This window comes from Mirounga leonina, unplaced genomic scaffold, assembly GCF_011800145.1.
Source record: "Mirounga leonina isolate KUSES-001 unplaced genomic scaffold, KU_Mleo_1.0 Mir_53, whole genome shotgun sequence".
Taxonomy (NCBI): Eukaryota; Metazoa; Chordata; class Mammalia; order Carnivora; family Phocidae; genus Mirounga; species Mirounga leonina.
The window spans coordinates 71,329,000-71,347,253 of record NW_023270807.1 but is presented as its reverse complement, the minus strand read 5'-3'; the positions used below and the strand labels follow the sequence as shown (position 1 = coordinate 71,347,253).

The 18,254-nt window shown below is 35.1% G+C and overlaps 1 protein-coding gene, 1 non-coding gene and 1 pseudogene across 3 annotated transcripts in view; 1 reads left to right on the top strand and 2 right to left on the bottom strand.

The window, feature by feature from the left end:
- ZUP1 (zinc finger containing ubiquitin peptidase 1) overlaps positions 1-18,254 on the top strand; it is a 28,999-nt gene that overhangs the window by 7,973 nt on the left and 2,772 nt on the right. Inside the window, exons 3-9 of one of the 2 annotated variants that reach the window (XM_034990369.1) lie at positions 2,043-2,153; positions 4,047-4,168; positions 5,860-6,028; positions 9,398-9,586; positions 10,024-10,189; positions 14,571-14,722; positions 15,784-16,004. In XM_034990369.1, the coding sequence (XP_034846260.1) occupies positions 2,043-2,153; positions 4,047-4,168; positions 5,860-6,028; positions 9,398-9,586; positions 10,024-10,189; positions 14,571-14,722; positions 15,784-16,004 (1,130 nt within the window). Of the gene's footprint in view, positions 1-2,042; positions 2,154-4,046; positions 4,169-5,859; positions 6,029-9,397; positions 9,587-10,023; positions 10,190-14,570; positions 14,723-15,783; positions 16,799-18,254 lie in introns of those variants that run through there. The other variant, XM_034990368.1, reaches the window with a different exon arrangement.
- LOC118000877 lies at positions 557-1,704 on the bottom strand (annotated as a pseudogene).
- Positions 5,612-5,749, bottom strand: LOC118001740. The gene has a single exon (XR_004676829.1). It is a non-coding gene; the product is annotated as a U4 spliceosomal RNA (small nuclear RNA).

The following is an 18,254-nucleotide window of genomic DNA, read 5'->3' as shown; positions in this document are numbered from 1 at the left end:
TTTTTATGTTTATGGGGGGAGGTTTTGGGGGGAGGGTCTTTTTCTCTTTACGTTTCATTTTGGGGAATATCTTTTCTCATCTCACACTCAGAGATTCTTTCCTCAGCCATGTCCAGCCTGCTAATAAGCCCACGTGTTTGATCTCTAGCATTTCTTTCTTTTTTTAGGATGTCACTTCTATTAACTTTTGAAGATTTATAGCACTTAAATTATGTTGCTTGAATGTATGAAGGTTAAAAAATTTTTTTTCATAAAATACAAGAGCACCCAATTTGGTCATCAAGTAAAAGTAAAAACTGGGTTTCCTTTTAAAATTAGTCCAAGGTAGCATTTAGGAACTTAGTCGTAGGCTGCAGTGTTGACACCATGACAAAGCCAAGTATAGGGTTGGGTCTGGTTTTGTTTGGTTGTTTTCAGTAGCCAGTGCTCCTGGATTAAGTTCTGAAAATGGTCCAGTTGTAAGGCAGAGATCTATTTGGATTCCACCAGAGGTATGTTCCTTGAGTTGGGGGCTGCAGGATGAGGCACATTTTCTGGGACCCATGTCAACTACCTGCTAGTCATCAAGGTAAAAAAATTCATCGTCTCCTCCTTGGTATTCCATTCCATGGAAATCAGCTCAGTATTGCAAGATACTTAAGTTCCACCAAATCCTTTCACAAACTAGGATCTTTCTTATGACCTATCTGTGACAATTTCCAGTGTAGCCCCAAATTTTTAATAGTTGTGAGCAAACCATTCCAGGAGGGACATATTCTCAATCAGTTCATGTTCCTGTCCTGTCAGTGAAATGAGATTTATCCTTCTCTTATTCTTCAGTTAGAGAATTTTCTCCTCTTCTGTGCCTTGGCAATGAAGAACATTTCTCATAGTATCCAGATTTTCATAAACTGTTAGAATCTCTACAGCTCCCACTTGCAAAGCCTTTAGTGTATCTTCATCTCCAAAACAGTACTTATCTGTCTTCTGGCTGCTTTCACCAAAATGTTGAATTAATATCTCTGTTTGAATGAATTTTACCTCAGTAGATAACTCAATGGCCTGGTTTCCATATTCACCACCATAGGATATATCAACTAATTTTAAATCTTTTGACTGCAGCGTCTCTCCAAACATATCAGATTGACTTAGTTCAGTTTTAAGGTCAGCTGATCCACCTAAAATGAGACCGGTCACATTCATTTTGTGGAAATAAACAGCTGTCTAGCAGTCTCAGCTACTTTCCTTTTTTTTTTTTTTTTTTAAAGATTCTATCCATTTGACAGAGAAAGACACAGTGAGAGAGGGAACACAAACGGGGAGTGGGAGAGGGAGAAGCAGACCCCCCAGCCGAGCAGGGAGCCCGATGCGGGACCCGATCCCGGGACTCCAGGATCATGACCTGAGCCGAAGGCAGCCGCTTAACCAACTGAGCCACCCAGGCGCCCCTCAGCTACTTTCTAAATATAGTTATTCCACTTCCAGATCAGGCCTTACATGTATGGATTGCTCGGCTCAGTGCTCAGGGTCCCTCTTCTGTGCCCAGTATCAGTCAGGTCTTGGTTTTTGCAGAGGTACTGCTTCTGGCCTGGGCAAGCTACACCTATCTACTTGCCGTGCTGCTTGATGGATGCAGCTTTTTGATCTCCTGCTCCAGTTAGGCAGTATGATCCCAGTTCTGAGCTTTATGCTGAAGGCTTTATGTTGAATTTTGTACCTCACCATTTAGTTTGGAAGGAGGATGCTGATAACTTAGCCCCTAAAATTCATGCGTAGACTGGCCCCTACTTACCGTTTTGATTTTCCTTTATACTTTTCTTGCTTTGACCACAGATCCGAATATTTATTATTAATTTTTTCTTTTATTATAGTGGTAAGAGAGATGTGTGCTTATGCTCAATCTTCCATTTTGACCCCAGAAGTATAAAATAGCTTTAAATCCAACTACAAAGAGCTTTTACTTATTTAATAAGGTTAGTAGACAGTGGACAATCTTTGACTTAGGGTGAAAAAAATCTAAAAGTTTTAAAAATAAAATCAACTGAATTATATCTCTAAAACAGACCATGATCAACCACTGTATGACTGTCCTATGTGTGGGCTCATCTGTACAAATTACCATATTCTCCAGGAACATGTTGACTTACATTTGGAAGAAAGCAACTTTGGACAAGGTATGTTGATATGTTAAAAATAAGAATCTCATGATTTAATTTCTGCTTCCTAGGATATATCTAATTTTTAGAGTAGTGATACAGAGGGAAAAAAGCATACTGGTTAAAAATAAATTTGTCCCTTTAAAGAATTCTAATGTAACTTCAACTTCTTTTTGGAAGTTGTTTCACAGAAAAGTTGTATAGGATGAACTGTTTTGAGCAGTAACTAAATTAGTGATTTTGCCCTCAGAGTTTTGCCCCAGAGCACTAGTATTTAGAAGACAATGAAATATGTACACTTTACGAAATCTGCTGAGGTTGAGGCCATTCGTTCAACAGCTAGAAATAACTGAATTTAGCATCAGGTCAGCAAAAGTTGTTGTTGAACTAGGAAACTGCCATATGGCACTTCTAGTTTTTTAAAAATATATGAACTGTATGATTTAAATGTTTTTCAAGTTCATTTCCAGTTTGCCCAGTTTCTTATATTACCACTTACTAGTTTTGTAAGTGACTCTATACAATTTCCTCTCTGTTCCTTTCTTTTTGAATAGTGGCATTGATCATTGTGGTGCCTTAGAAGTAGGATTCTGTGAGTTTCAGAGTCCCATTGAAACAATATAAAGTAGACCCTAAGAGAAACCAATTGTGTTCTACTGGATTTCATTTTCTTAAGGTACATTGATATCTCCTGTTAATTCAGGGGTCTTCAGTACCCAGTATTAATGATCCTAATACCAATAAGTGATCTTCATGAGTAATATTTCTTGCTCACTCAGCCTAATCCCAAAATGAGAATCACTGGAGCAAAGATGTAACAGTCCTCTTCTCCAGTGATTCTCCACTGACTGCTGTGGAAAAATAACCCTCTGAAGCTGAAAGTCTGATAATTCTTTTGTTTATAATAGGCTTTGTATGGGTACATAAATTATTCTATAAGCCTATGATAGATAATGAAAGATATGTCCTGAGTAAATCACTGTAGATAGTGTCAGAATTATGCTAAAAATCAGTTGTAAATTGTTTATCTCTGGCAGTGGAAGTGGGGACCAAATAGGAAGATGTAGTAGAGACTGAGAGATTTGAAAGGAAAGAAAGAATATTCAAATACATAATTCAAATATCAAATTGGAAGTCAGGAAGAAAGACCAGATCCTGGCCAGAAGCCACTGACTAATATATCTGTGGGATACTGGGTAGAGAGGAAACAGGGCAACATGTTGCAAAGTTGTACCATTTGTTTGAGACCAGACTGTAATTAAGCTATACTTGGCAGGGGCGCCTGGGTGGCTCAGTTGGTTAAGCAACTGCCTTCAGCTCAGGTCATGATCCTGGAGTCCCGGGATCGAGTCCCACATCGGGCTCCCTGCTCAGCGGGGAGTCTGCTTCTCCCTCTGATCCTCCCCCTCTCATGCTCTCTGTCTCCCATTCTCTCTCTCAGATAAATAAATAAAATCTTAAAAAAAAAAAAAAAAAGCTATACTTGGCAGACATATTTTTATGCTCTTCATTATTTCCTTTTCTCCCCCCAGTTTATTTTAAAAGCCGGTCTTCCTTATTTGTGTTAATAAGGAACACCAATGAAGAGTATTACTTGATTTCTCTAAGTTCTGGTTTCCTTAGGAAATAATATCTGACTTCCTAAGGTTGTTATGAGGATCAAATGAGATAATTAATGAAAAATGCTTGTCACAGCCTACCTATTCAGTGAATATTAGTGATTTAAGTGGAGGTTCTACCCTGTAGAAGCCATTCAAGTTCTGCTAGAAACAGTGTTTCCGTGACATCATAGTCATGAGTAAATATCAAAATAATAGCATTTATTCCATTTAAAAGATATGAGTTAACATATAATAGGTGAGATTTGAATTCAGTAGTTATTTTATTCTAAGCATTAAAAATATCTCATAGGCCTAGATAGAGTCCAATGTTCTAGAGATCTAGAATTGGCTCACCAGCTTCAACAAGAAGAAGACAGAAAGAGGAGATCTGAAGAAGCACGACAAGAAATGGGAGAATTTCAGAAGCTGCAGGTACAAAAATTAATAACAATTGTAATATTTTGCTTTGGTAGAGTTCTTATTTTTCAAACATGCTGTCAAGACTGCAGCCTATTATTTTTGTCATTGTTGGTATACAAAATACCAACACATTTTTACATACACATTTTATAATTCATAACAGCTACCACTTATAAGTACTCATTCTGGTCATGTACCGGGATAAGCACTTCATATATAGTATCTTAAGATCATCACAACAACTGCCTAAATGACAAATGAGGAAGTAAAGACAGAGTGCTTATGTAGCTAGTAGTTTGTTCAGGTTCAGGCTGTATTAAATGGTAAAGCCTGGATTCAAACCTGTGTTAAATTGACAGGGCAGATTAGGAAGCAAGTACTCAGAATTTAAGTGTTTGTATAGATAGATACTTAAAAGAGAAACTTAGAATTAATATCTCCTGTCTGAGTGTTAAATTTTTTTAGTGATTGCAATTCAGGCATTTAAAAAGAGCCATTTTTAATAGAAAACCCAATTTTGGTGGTATTTGAGACTTTATCTTGGGTTGGTGGTATCTGCTGAAGTAAACTGGCAGCATCTAGTATATTTTAATGCATTTAAATTTTTAATAGATTTTTCTACTTTTTTCAGTCATAATTTTCTGTGAACTACTACCTGTGCTAATAATGCTCAGAGTTTCTAAAAACGTTTTCTATGTGCTAATAGGGTAACGTTTGAATAAAAAGGGCTTATGATTGAATAGGTTTGAAAGTATTCAGTTAAACAGGTTTGTATACTGCAAGATTTCTCAAAACCTTTAATATACTAATGTGCATTGTACATACCATAATTTCTCAGACCTATTTCTGAGTTTTTCTTCTCAGATGTTACATATGACTATGTAATTCTCATTTTAGAATATCTAATTTAGGCTATTTTTCTCCTTGGTGATTCATTTATTTGCAAAACATTTTCCCACCAAGATTCAGAGGAGGAAAAAAAGTTGGCTTTTCCTCAGTTTTCTTTGTCTTATATAATTTTGAACATTATCAATACAAAAAGTTTCCAGTATTTAAGGGAGTTTGTTAAGTAACTTTGCAAGTTGTTTAGATCTCAAAAACTTTTTCCATAGAGGCTGTGTTATACATTGGAGATTCTCTATCCAGTGAGCAAAAAAACGTAGTTAATTTACTATGTAGAATTACTGCCTGAATGAATTATGGATTAAGTAGGCCTTCATAGGCTAGCCTGGAACCAAATAATAAGTACTGACAAGTTTTCTTAAATAAATCAGTGGTATGTTCAGAACTCATTTGCCTTTTTCCATACCTTTAGTAGGAAGACAGGATTCTCTACCTTCCCTAATACAAAGAAAGCAAATCTCTTGCCCTGGTGGTTGTTAACAGAGAAAGGCTGTTACTAACTTAGGGATTTGTGTGTGTGTGTGTGTGTTATTTATCTTTAATAAAAATCTTAAGAAAAATCTTTAAATAAAAATATCTAATAAAAAATCTTAATCTTGTATGAAAGTCTATAAACCAGAATGTTTCAATTAGCAATAATTGCGCCTCGGATAAACCTCATTGGCTACGATACTGCCACTGTGCAAAGCTATAAACCAGAATGTTTCAAAGTACATTTCCAAATAAATAAAATTGTAGTAAGTTTCCATCCTCATCGAGGTAAAGGGACATAAAAAGTAAGTCATTTTTATATTTGATAGAGACAATATGGTTTAGATAATTCTGGAGGATACAAACAACAGCAACTACGAAATATGGAGATAGAAGTCAATAGGGGAAGAATGCATCCATCTGAATTTCATAGAAGAAAAGCTGATATGATGGAATCGCTAGCTATTGGTATTGATGATGGAAAAACAGAAACTTCTGGTGAGTACTTAAACATCAAAATCATTATTTTAGTATTTCATGTAACAGTGAAGTAATAATCAGGATTTTTTAAATTTTGCTTAATTTTAATTATCCATAGTTTGTATACTTTTAGGTGAGACTATTCAAATAATTTTTTTAAATGTTTTTTTTTAAACCTCTGCACTTTTATTTTTTCATTAAATAATTCACTTAAAAATAATTTACTTTTATATTGTGTTCATTTACTTGACATTTGAAAATGAGCCTTTTAGAAGTTTTTATTGATGGTACTGTTCTAGATCAATGCTGTGTGATAGAAATATAAGCGAGCCAAATATATATATACATATATATTTTTTTAATTCTAGTAGTCACGTTAGAAAAAGTAAGAAAGAAGGATGAAGTGAAATTAATTTTAGTATTTTAAACCCTATGTGTCCATAATATTATTATTTCAACATATAATCAATATTAAAAACTATTAATGAAATATTTTGCAATCTTTGTACATTCTTCAAAATCCAATGTGTATTTTATACTTTACAGAGTATTTTTATCTGGGCAAGTAACATCTCAAGTGCTTAATAGTCACACTTAGATAGTGCCTACTATATTGTTTTAGTATAGATTTAGACACTAAGATCTTTATATATATATATTGCATCATTTAACTCAAAACAGACATTCACTTGTATACTTTTACATTTTTCTGGATTAGTTAATTGTGATTTAGATAGATTAAATTACTTTCCCAACGTAACCACATAGCTACTTATTGGCCCAGCTACTATTCACAATCATATCTGCCTTGCTCCAAAGAATGCCTTTTCCATGATGTTTTTTAAGGTATCTTTTTAATATACCTATTAGTGTAGTAAAAAAATTTATATGGAAACAGCTTTGTTCTTGCCACAGAGATTCCTAATCTTACTGTTTTGAAGCTATAAACCTCATATGTATTTTAAATCCCTTGTGCATCCCTTTCTGATTCTAATCCCTCCTCATCCACAAGGAGAACCGATACCCTGAATTTGGTATTTATTAGTCTCATATACTGTAATGCTTTTACCATATATGTAGGTGTCCATAAATATATGTAATATTTTAATGTATTTAAACTATGTATAAATTGATATACATCTGTTTCTATTTGGTCTGCTCAGATATGTTGATTCTTATAGCTGTACTTCATTTTGACTCTGGTATAGTATTTCCTTGTATGAGTTTTACACAACTTATTTACCTGTTTTCGTGGTTGACAAACATTTAGGTTGTTCATACAAATTATGAATAGGTTTTTTTTGTTGTTTGGTTGGTTGGTTTTGTTGTTGTTTTTTAATCCTTAATGCCCATTATCCATTTTTTTTTTTTAAGATTTTATTTATTTTTTAGAGAGCGAGTGAGAGAGAAACAGTATGAGAGGGGAGAGGGTCAGAGGGAGAAGCAGGCTCCCCGCTGAGCCGGGAGCCCGATGTGGGACTCAATCCCAGGACCCTGGGATCATGACCTGAACCGAAGGCAGATGCTTAACCATCTGAGCCACCCAGGCGCCCCTGCCCATTATCCATTTACCCCATCCCCCACCCACCTCCCCTCAGTTTGTTCCCTTTTGTCAAGAGGTCTTTTTTAAGAGTTTCTCTGTAATGCATCCAGAACTGGAAATACTAGGTTAAAGGGCATATACATCTCTAACTTTGTTAAGGTTATTGCAGAATTGTTTTCCAAAATGATCATAATCTGCATTTGCATCATTGTATTCTCACTCACACTTTGTATGGTATTCTCACTCACACTTTTTAATTTTTGCTACTCGTTTTTGAAATTTTAATTTGCATTTTCCCAATTACTCCTGAGTTAGTTTCTTCAGTAAAAAACCTATTCCCTTCCTTTGTCTGTCCTCTTTTGGGTTGTCTTTTTCTTACTGATTTGTGGGAGTTCCTTCAATATTCAGGACACTAATTTGTTGATTATATGAAATACAAATGTCTTCTTCAGTATTTATAATTTGCCTTTAAATTTTGTATATGGTATCTTTAATTAGAGTTTTAAATTTGAATTTAATCAAATTTCTGCCTTTGTCTTTATTTATATCCTAAGTGTCTTGTTTAAGGAAATCCCCCAACTCTGAGGTCATAAACATATTCCTTTATATTTTCTTTAAACATTTATACTTTGCTTTTCCTATTTCTACTTTTAATTCACTTGGGATTTATCTGTACATAAGTGTGTATGAGAGAGGAGAGAGAGAAAGAGAAGGTGTGGATTTAATTTTTTCCCCTTATTTATAACAGTACTTTTAAGTTCTTATTACTGATGTATCTCAAGCAATAAGAAAGGAAAGCAACTCTGTACTTTCCCCACTTATTTGTAATTTCCTATGCCATATATTTTCATATCCATGAGTCTGTTTCTGAAGACCATCTTTATATTTCTTCACGCGTTTCCATGTAAAAAGGTTTCTGTGGGATAGGACATTCCAGCAGATGTGGAATATGATTCATTAGGTTATACAGGAAGAAAATACCAGAATTTCTATTTGTTTTTAATTTATGTCACCCTTTAATTTCTATTTATGCATATGTTTAAAAATTACTATAGAATGTAATAGAGTATGTATAATTTAATACTAATACATCTGTAGAAGATTAAAGAATACTGCTCTGTAATGTATTATGTCCTTTTTGTAAACTGCTTTGAAATTCAGTGATTGTGTGGCAGAGATTTTTATTTTTATTAGTTGTGTAAATGTTAATTGAAGCAGCTATTAGTTAAAGCTATTATTTCTGTTTAACAATAGATTATAATTTAACAAAAGATATTGGAAAATATCTAAAGAAATTTAGGGGCCAAGGATAAATTTTATTATGAGGAAATTTTTCTTTGGCAATTATATATGATGTGGTTGCTAAGACCATATTACCTAGACAGTGAGGCACCATTGTCTTAGGTAGTATGCTAGTTTTAGGAAAACTTGCATAGTAGTAATAAGACATGAACAAAGGTTATAACAGTAAAAAGATAAAGAAGATGGAATTGACAGGATTTAGATGGGGCACTTGAGGGAGAGACTAATATTAGAAATATATGAGACAGGGGTGCCTGGGTGGCTCAGTGGTTAAGCGTCTGCCTTCGGCTCAGGTCATGGTCCCAGGGTCCTGGGATCGAGTCCCACATCGGGCTCCCTGCTCGGCGGGAAGCCTGCTTCTCCCTCTCCCACTCCCCCTGCTTGTGTTCCTGCTCTCGCTGTGTCTCTCTCTGTCAAATAAATAAATAAAATCTTAAAAAAAATTTAAAAAAAAAATTAAAAAAAAAAAAGAAATATATGAGACAGCCATCAAAGATGATAGGTTATCCTTCTAAATCTTCTAAGTCTCTTTTTTATTTTAGGAATTATTGAAGCACTTTACAGATACTATCAGAATGCGGCCACAGATGTGAGGCGCGTGTGGCTTTCCACAGGGGTGGATCACTTTCATTCATCTTTTGGTGACAAAGGTTGGGGTTGTGGTTACCGAAATTTCCAGATGCTACTTTCATCATTACTGCAAAATGATGCTTATGACGATTGCTTGAAAGGTATGTGAAATACAGTTCTCTGAACGTGTCCACTGATATGTAGTTGGCCCTTGAAAAACATGAGTTTGCACTGCATATACGTGGGTTTTTTACAGTCTAATATTGTAAATGTATTTTCCTTATGATTTTGTCCTTATGATTTTCTTTGTTCTAGCTTTATTATAAGAATACAGTATATAATATGTATAACATATAAAATATGTGTTAATCAACTGTTCGTTTTATGTTTATTGGTAAGGCTCCCAGTCAACAGTAGGTTATTAGTAGTGAAGTTTTTGGGGAGCAAAAAGTTATATGCAGATTTTCAACTGTGCAGGCTATCAGTGCCCCTAACCTCCCTGTATTGCTCAAGGATCAACTGTACATACAATATGGAATGAATTAATATATAGTACTTTAGTAACTATCATGTAACATGTTTGCTTGTATTATTTTAGGTATGTCAATTCCTTGCATTCCAAAAATTCAGTCTATGATTGAAGATGCGTGGAAGGAGGGTTTTGATCCTCAGGGTGCCTCTCAACTTAATAACAGGTTACAGGGAACAAAGGCCTGGATCGGAGCATGTGAAGTATATACACTTCTGACCTCCCTAAGGGTAAAGTATGTACCTGAAAACCCAAGTTAAGGTTATTGTCATACCTGGGAGGTTTTCTTTGTGGTTGTTTTTTTCTTTTATCAAAGGACAGTTAAAAAATAAAATTTAAGTGGCACTGAAAGGCTTATAAAAACCAGCAATTCAGTCCCTATCTTATGTTCTTCTCTCTTCTCAAGTCTGATTTCTCAGACGCAGCTGTTACGTCCATTGTTTCTGAATAATATGCTTTCAGGGCTTTTTTTTTTTTTTCTTTTCTTTTTTTGGTTAATCAGTTTTAGACATTGTTGCATTTCCCTCACATTTCTTACCTGTGTTCACCCTCAATCCTTTTATTTTGGTTAATAATTAATAATTGTATTAATATTATTCATTTCTGATTTTATTTCCTTTCCTGAAAAGCTTTTAAAAATTTTCCTTGAGTTAAGAATTGTCTTTTCTTTTCCTTTTTACTATTTGACTGCATCATGGTCTCAAACTTTTTCACAACCTCCACTTATGTAATCTGAGGCACTCCTATTCCTGGACACTTCTTCCATGAAGCCTTCCATTGTCTTTGCTCTAGTCTCCTAGATTCCCTTCAAAGCTGTAATCATGTAACATTTCTTCATTGTTTTCTTGAAGTAGAGCCAGGACTTTTTTCTGGATTCCATGTCTTTATCTTTTTTGGATTGCTTTTCTACTTAAACACATCTTTCATTAGCTTCCTAAGAAAAGGTGCCTAGTCCTTATTACTTAAAATAGTTTGGGTGGCTGTGTTATTCTAAACTCAAAATCATTTTCAGATCAAATTAAGTTCTTACTCTGTTGACTTCTAGCAATCAGTGTTACTATTGAGAAGGTAAGATGTTATCTGATTTTCATTCCTTTTATGTGTAACCTATTTATTTTGTCTGGAAGTTTTTTGCATCATCTCTTAGTCCTGCTATTATGAAATTTCACCATGAATGTGGGGCTTTGATTCATTGTATTAGGCATTTGTTTTTCCTTTTGAATCTAGAATTGTGAATTGTAAGATCTCAGTATAGTGGTTAAGAGCTTGGACTTTGGAGTCAGACTGCCTACAATTGATTCTAGTTTCCTGCTTATTGGCTGGCTGTATGACTTAATTTGTCTGCAGCCTAGTCCCACCATTGATAAAAAGAACATGTAAATAGTAACTGCTTCATAGAGTTGCAGTGATATTAAGTGAGATGATCAAGTGCTTAGAACTGTGACTGGCATGTAATAAGAGCTCAGAGTTAACTGATAATTACGATTCCTCCATTTTCTTTATTCTTCTTTCTGGAACTTCTGGTAGTTGGCCACTGAACTCCTTTGACTTTTTAAGTTTATTGGTCATGTTTCATTTTTTATCTTTGCTTTTTGTTTTACTGTGTAGATTTTCTCAGCTTTATCTCCCAACTATTCTATTGAAATTTGTATCTTAGCAATCATGTTTTTAATTTTAAGGGGCAATTTCATAGCATCATAGTCTGTTATGGTTGCAAATTTTTTCCCAACATTTTCTTTCTATTCCTTGAATTTGTGGGTTTTTTCCATGTTAATTTGTTTTCACTCTATTTATTTTAGTCTTTTGCATTTTGAAGGCTTTCTTCGAACTTTTGTAAATCCCTAGTTGTCCATTCCTAAAGTGAGGATGAGGCACTAAAAGATCAGAGGTCCTATAGGATTACATGGAGCTTGCATATGAGCAGACTTCATTTATAGAATTTTAGGGGAAGCTTTCTGTTTGTTTGGGGAACTCTGAAAATTTTAATATAGGAAGAGATCTTTTCTAAGGGCCATTCAGAGAATTCTCCACTCTCCTGACTAGAGCTCCTGCATTGATGGAGGGGGTAGTTAAGCAGTGATTTGCCTTCTTTATGCAAATTTTCAATTCATTTCACATTATACCCCCATTACTACTCTCCCCAATACCTAGTGCTTCTAAGCTTCTAGCCTCTCTGGGATTTTAAGACAATTGTCTGGTTTTTTTTTCATTCACTTTTATGTTTCCTTTCTGCTTTTCATTTTCCAAAAGTGCAGGGCAGTTTGGTCTGTCTCCATTCTCTTTGTCTTTGGCTGTTTGAATCATTTTCTCCTTCAGTATTATGGTGTTGGGCTTTCAAGAGGGAACAGAGATAGATGCTTATGATCATCTTTAATGGAAAGTTTGCCTTTAAACTTCATAGCTCTGTGTTTTCCTTTATGTTTGTTTCACATCATTTTTACCATATTAATTAATTAGATTCAGAGGTGAAACTATTTCTTAACTTTTAAATAGAAAAACTTTGGGGGTGCCTGGGTGGCTCAGTTGATGAAGCATCCAACTCTGGATTTCAGCTCAGGTCATGATCTCTAAATCCAAAGGACTATTTTAATGTCCTCTAACTTTATTTTTTCTTCTTGCCAGTCTGTTCACACTTTCAGATTACATATATTATATCATATACTAAGTTTTCAAGTCATGTTTAAGGGAAGGAAGATATCTGTCTAAAATACCTGATACATCCAGCTGTTTTCTTGGTGCCTGAAATAGTTTAATTTTTTAGTAAAACCTCTTTAATACTATGTTCTGAATTTTTTTACTACTTGTTTAAATGTCTTCCTTTCGCTGTCTATGAATTATATTCTGTAGGGTACTATTCAGATTCTAAATCTAAATATGCAGTCAATTTCAAACCCAAAAGTACTATAGCTACTTTTTTAACAATTTATCCAGAAGTTCATTTCAGCATTTAAAACTCAGCAGTAATCAGTTGAATGTTAGCCTCAACACTAAACCTCCTGAGGCTAAGGATAGCAACCATTATAATTTTGGTGTATTTGGAGACTTTGTTAAGAGAGACAAGGAAGGACAGGATATCTGTCCTATACTTTAAAGTGACAGAAAAGCTTTTAGTTGCTTTTGCTTATAACCGAACTTTTATTATTTTTTAAAGATTTTATTTATGAGGGGCGCCTGGGTGGCTCAGTTGGTTAAGCGACTGCCTTCGACTCAGGTCATGATCCTGGAGTCCCGGGATCGAGTCCCACATCAGGCTCCCTGCTCGGCAGGGAGTCTGCTTCTCCCTCTCCCGCTCCTCCCTCTTGTGCTCTCTCTCTCTCTCAAATAAATAAATAAAATCTTTAAAAAAAAAAAAAAGATTTTATTTATGAGAGAGAGAGAAAGAGCACATGCACAAAAGTGGGGGAGGGGCAGAGGGAGAGAGAGAATATCAAGCAGACTCTTTGCTCGATGGGGAACCTGACATGGGGCTGGATCCCACAACCCTGAGATCATGACCTGAGCAGAAATCAAGAGTTAGGCCCTTATCCCACTGAGCCACTCACGCACCGCTTGCTTCTACCCGACCTATTAAAAATAGTTGCTGAGAAGTGTCAGTAGTGCTTCTGGTTAAAATAATTTCATTAATTCAAGGCTGACTTCCTCTTGAGGAAGGAATACCATTGTGATCTAGTGCCAAATAGTGAATAGATAGATGTATATATGAGAGGAGTACATACAGGGTTCTTCTGAGATCTTTGCAGGTATTCTTTTCTTGTCTGTTACTGGAATTTGTGAGAGCCAAGAGGAAAAATAGTCAGGATATTTTTGATAGATGTGAATGGCTATTGCGGAATTAAAATTAGAAGTCAGCTTCTAATTGATCATCAGGTTTAGAGACTTTAGAATGAAAGTTGTGTCTCAGATTACATGCAGATGACTTTTAAAAAACCAAGTATGGGGGCGCCTGGGTGGCTCAGTCTTTAAGCGACTGCCTTCGGCTCAGGTCCTGATCCCTGGGTACTGGGATCGAGCCCCGCATCGGGGGTCTCTGCTCAGCGGGAAGCCTGCTTCTCCCTCTCCCACCCCCCTGCTTGTGTTGCCTCTCTCGCTGTGTCTCTCTGTCAAATAAATAAATAAAATCTTAAAAAAAAAAAAGTATGGTCCTTATTTACTCTTCATAGAGATTTTGTATGTCAGAAAATGTAACTTTTAGGGCGCCTGGGTGGCTCAGTTGGTTAAGCGACTGCCTTCGGCTCAGGTCATGATCCTGGAGTCCTGGGATCAAGTCCCACATCGGGCTCCCAGCTCAGCAGGGAACCTGCTTCTCCCTCTGAATGTCTCCCCGCTGTTTCTCTCTCTCTCTCTCTCAAATAAATAAATAAGTAAAATCTTTTAAAGAAAAGAAAATGTAACTTTTATATCAGTCATCAATCTTATTAAATCTTATTTAAATAATTATTTCTTCATAAAATGACATTTTTCCAGATACATAATGAAACTTGTATTTATTTTCTTCTTGGGAAAATATTGATGAGATAGAATTAGTTCTAAATTAAAATTTTTTTGTATTTGATAACTCCATTGGTGAACATGTTTTAAAAACTATTTTCCAAACCATTTTGTCAATTTTTTAATAGATGCCGCATTGTTGATTTTCATAAGTCAACTGGTCCTTTGGGTACACATCCTCGTTTATTTGAATGGATATTGAACTTTTATTCTTCAGAGAGAGAAGGGAGTCCAAAAGTAGTGTGTACATCTAAACCTCCAATCTATCTTCAGCATCAAGGTTGGTATAACTCATAGATGATAAGTATAGCTTATACCTTTAGAGGATAACTAATTGACTTTTGCTTGAGGACAGATTAAGATTCAGATAATAGGGAAGAGGGGAGTATTGTGACGTTAGTCTGATTTTCAGAGCTACATTGTCATTATGGTACCTTCCTGGGTATTGAAGGGTGCTATCCCTTGTATATTTCAGGGCCACCTGGTTCACTTTCTTGTTCATCCCTTACTTCTTTATTTTTTAGGTCTCCATCTATGTCACTTCAGTGAGGCCTTCCCCTATCACCTTATTTAAAATTCCATCTTGTTATCAACCCCTCACCACTGGCATTTTCTGTCTCTCTTCCCTGCTTTATTTTTTTGCATCTAACATAATAATATGCTTAATTACTTACCTTGTTTATAGGGTATTCCTTCCTTTTAGAGTGAAAACTCCATGAAGACAGGAATGTTTGTTCTGTTTGCTTCTGTATAACTAACTGCCTGGAATAGTGCCTGACACATGGATACTTGATAAACTTTGTTGAATGGATGATTTGAATCAACAGGAATAGGAGCAGTAAATGTTGGGAATTTCATCATTTAGGAATACAAGCTGTAAAGGTTAAACCCTCCCCATTGAAATTCTAGTATATATAAATTTACTTTTGTTATCTTTTGGATTCATGAGAAATTTTGTTCTGTGGTAGATAACTTTCAGATGCTTTCATGCATTTGAAATAATGCATTTGAAATAATTTGGATAAGAAGAATCAAGGGATTAAGAAAGAAGAACTAAAATAATATGGCACAATAGACATAAAATTTTTTGCATTGAAGCCTTTAAGAAAAGAAAAATTGAACAAATGAAAACTGAAGGTTAGGAAACAGAACTAAAACTATTTTTGTCTTCAGAGTGAGAGTACCTGTCAGAGGGACTGACTTTATTTCTGTTCTAAACACACATGTGCACACACTGCATACAGAGAATATATATATAGTGTGTGTGTATTTAATAACATGTCTATATGTATAGCAATAGACAGGAGACACACACATAGTTTTTTTTTTATTTTTTGATAGGTCATAGTCGAACAGTTGTTGGAATTGAAGAGAGGAAAAACCGAACATTATGTTTACTAATATTTGATCCTGGATGTCCTTCTCGAGAAATGCAGAAACTGTTAAAGCAAGACATGGAGGCTAGCAATCTCAAGCAACTTCGGAAATTTGTGGGAAATTTAAAACATAAGCAATACCAGATAGTGGCAGTAGAGGGTGTTCTTTCTTCAGAGGAGAAAGTTGTAAGTATCTACATATTTGGTTATGTGAAGCTTGAACCAGTTGAACTTACAAATTTAAAGTTTTTAGTTAGAATCAATGTTAATCCCTTTGTATCTCATTCTGCATTATTTTGGTTTTAATTTCTGGAGTGGACATCTTTGAATTTCAAATGCTACCTAATGACTTTGAAATACTTTACTCAGAGCTTCATAAAAATATTTACTCTTATATAATTGTTAATAACATATATGGTAAAGAAAACCTCACTTAATCCCCGGAGACCTAACGCATATTGGTTTTAATAATTATGGTTTATTAAGTGTGATTCTTGTAATTATTGAGACTCCATCTTATGCATTTGGGGTTACTGGATATACACAGTTCTAGAATTTAAGTTCAGTACAGTTGCCTCTTTATCCCTTACAGTTAAGTGGTGACTGGTATGTTCATAAGAATTTCTAGGGATTGAAAAGCCTCCACTTGGTATAAACTGAAGCTATGTAATGGCATATCAAGTCTAGAAAATGCACAGTTCCCAGAATCTTAAAAGAAAAAAAATGTCCCTATTAGACTACTCCACATGATTTGTTTCTCTCTGAGGAGAAAAGAGAGGACTAGAGAGGAGCATTTATGAAGAGTAACAGCATTACAGGGGAAAGCACTAAAATTACTTGAAATGAGAGAACTAGAGTTCATCTTTTCAGCCTCACAACTTGGAATATAAAGGCAAAGATTGTTTCAGAGGTTCTTCAATTTAATTATATCTCAAAGGTTTCTTTGCCATGACATAAATGCCAAAATTGCATTCATTTTTTCACCCTATCATTAATTTGGCTGCATAAAGTTAAGAGATTAATTTTATTTATTTATTTATTTATTTATTTATTTATTCTTGACTTTTAAAAAGACATATTTTTATTTTATTTTTCAAAAGATTTTATTTGAGAGAGCACGCATGCACACACAAGCAGGGTGTGGGAGAGGGAGAAGTAAGCTCCCCGTTGGGCAGGGAGCCCCAGAACCCTGGGATCATGACCCAAGAGGAAGGCAGATGCTTAACTGACTAAGCCACCCAGGTGCCCCTATATTTTTATTTTATTTTATTTTATTTTATTTTTAAAGATTTTATTTATTTGTCAGAGAGAGAGCACACCAGGGGGAGTAGCAGGCAGAGGGAGAAGCAGGCTCCCCGCTGAGCAAGGAGCTCAATATGGGACTTAATCCCAGGACACTGGGATCATGCATGACCTGAGCCGAAGGCAGATGTTTAACCAACTGAGCCATCCAAGTGTCCCTATATTTTTATTGTACTTCCAGTGTTGTTAACATACAATATTATATTGGTTTCAGGTGTACAATACAGCGATTCAGCAATTCTATACATTACTCAGTTAAGTGTGCTCTTAATCCCCTTTACCTAGTTCACCCATCCCCGCACCCACCTCCCCTCTTGTAGCCATCTGTTCTCTATAGTTAAGAGTCTGTTTTTTGTTTGTTAGAGGTTAGTGTTAATAGTTATAAATACCAAGATGCTTGTTCATCAACAGAGCATAGGTGAGGTTAAATATTATCATGGAGCCTAGCTGAACATTTTAGTTGTTAACTTTCTGGTTTTAGAAACTGAGACATTGGTGTTAGAATACTAAAAATGTGCATTTGCTACTGTTCTTCTTCTTCTTTTTTTTTTTTTTTTTTTTGAGTCATGGAGAGTAGCTGTGTCTTTAACCAAAAAAATCAGAACTTGGCTGACTGTGTACAATGCCGCCAGATAGAGAAGAAATAATAATATGATTATAATTGTAATATTGATAAAGTAATACTTTATAATGCTTGCTTTGTGCTAGGCACCATCCTAAGCATTTTACACAAATATTAACTAATGTAATCTACACAACTGCCCCATGGAGTAGTCACTATTATTCCCATTTTACAGAGGAGGATGCCTAAGCTCAAAAAAGTTGTATCCTATTTCTAAAGTCACACAGCTGCTAAGTAACAAGAGGCAGGATTCCAATTCAGTCTGTTTACATCCAGAGCCCTTCTCTATATTGCTTCTTCTGGGAGGATACAAAGTCTCATCATTTCATGTTTGCTAATTAAGCTTGTATGTGAACAATTCACTTTTATTGAAAAGATAGGACAATATATTTTGAAAAATGAAAAATCATCAGTTAACATTGTTTTCGCATATTGCTTTCAGGCTTAGGTTTTTGTTTTTTCCTTTTTTTTAAAAAAAATCACTGTGTCTTATAGTTATTCTGCCATTTTTA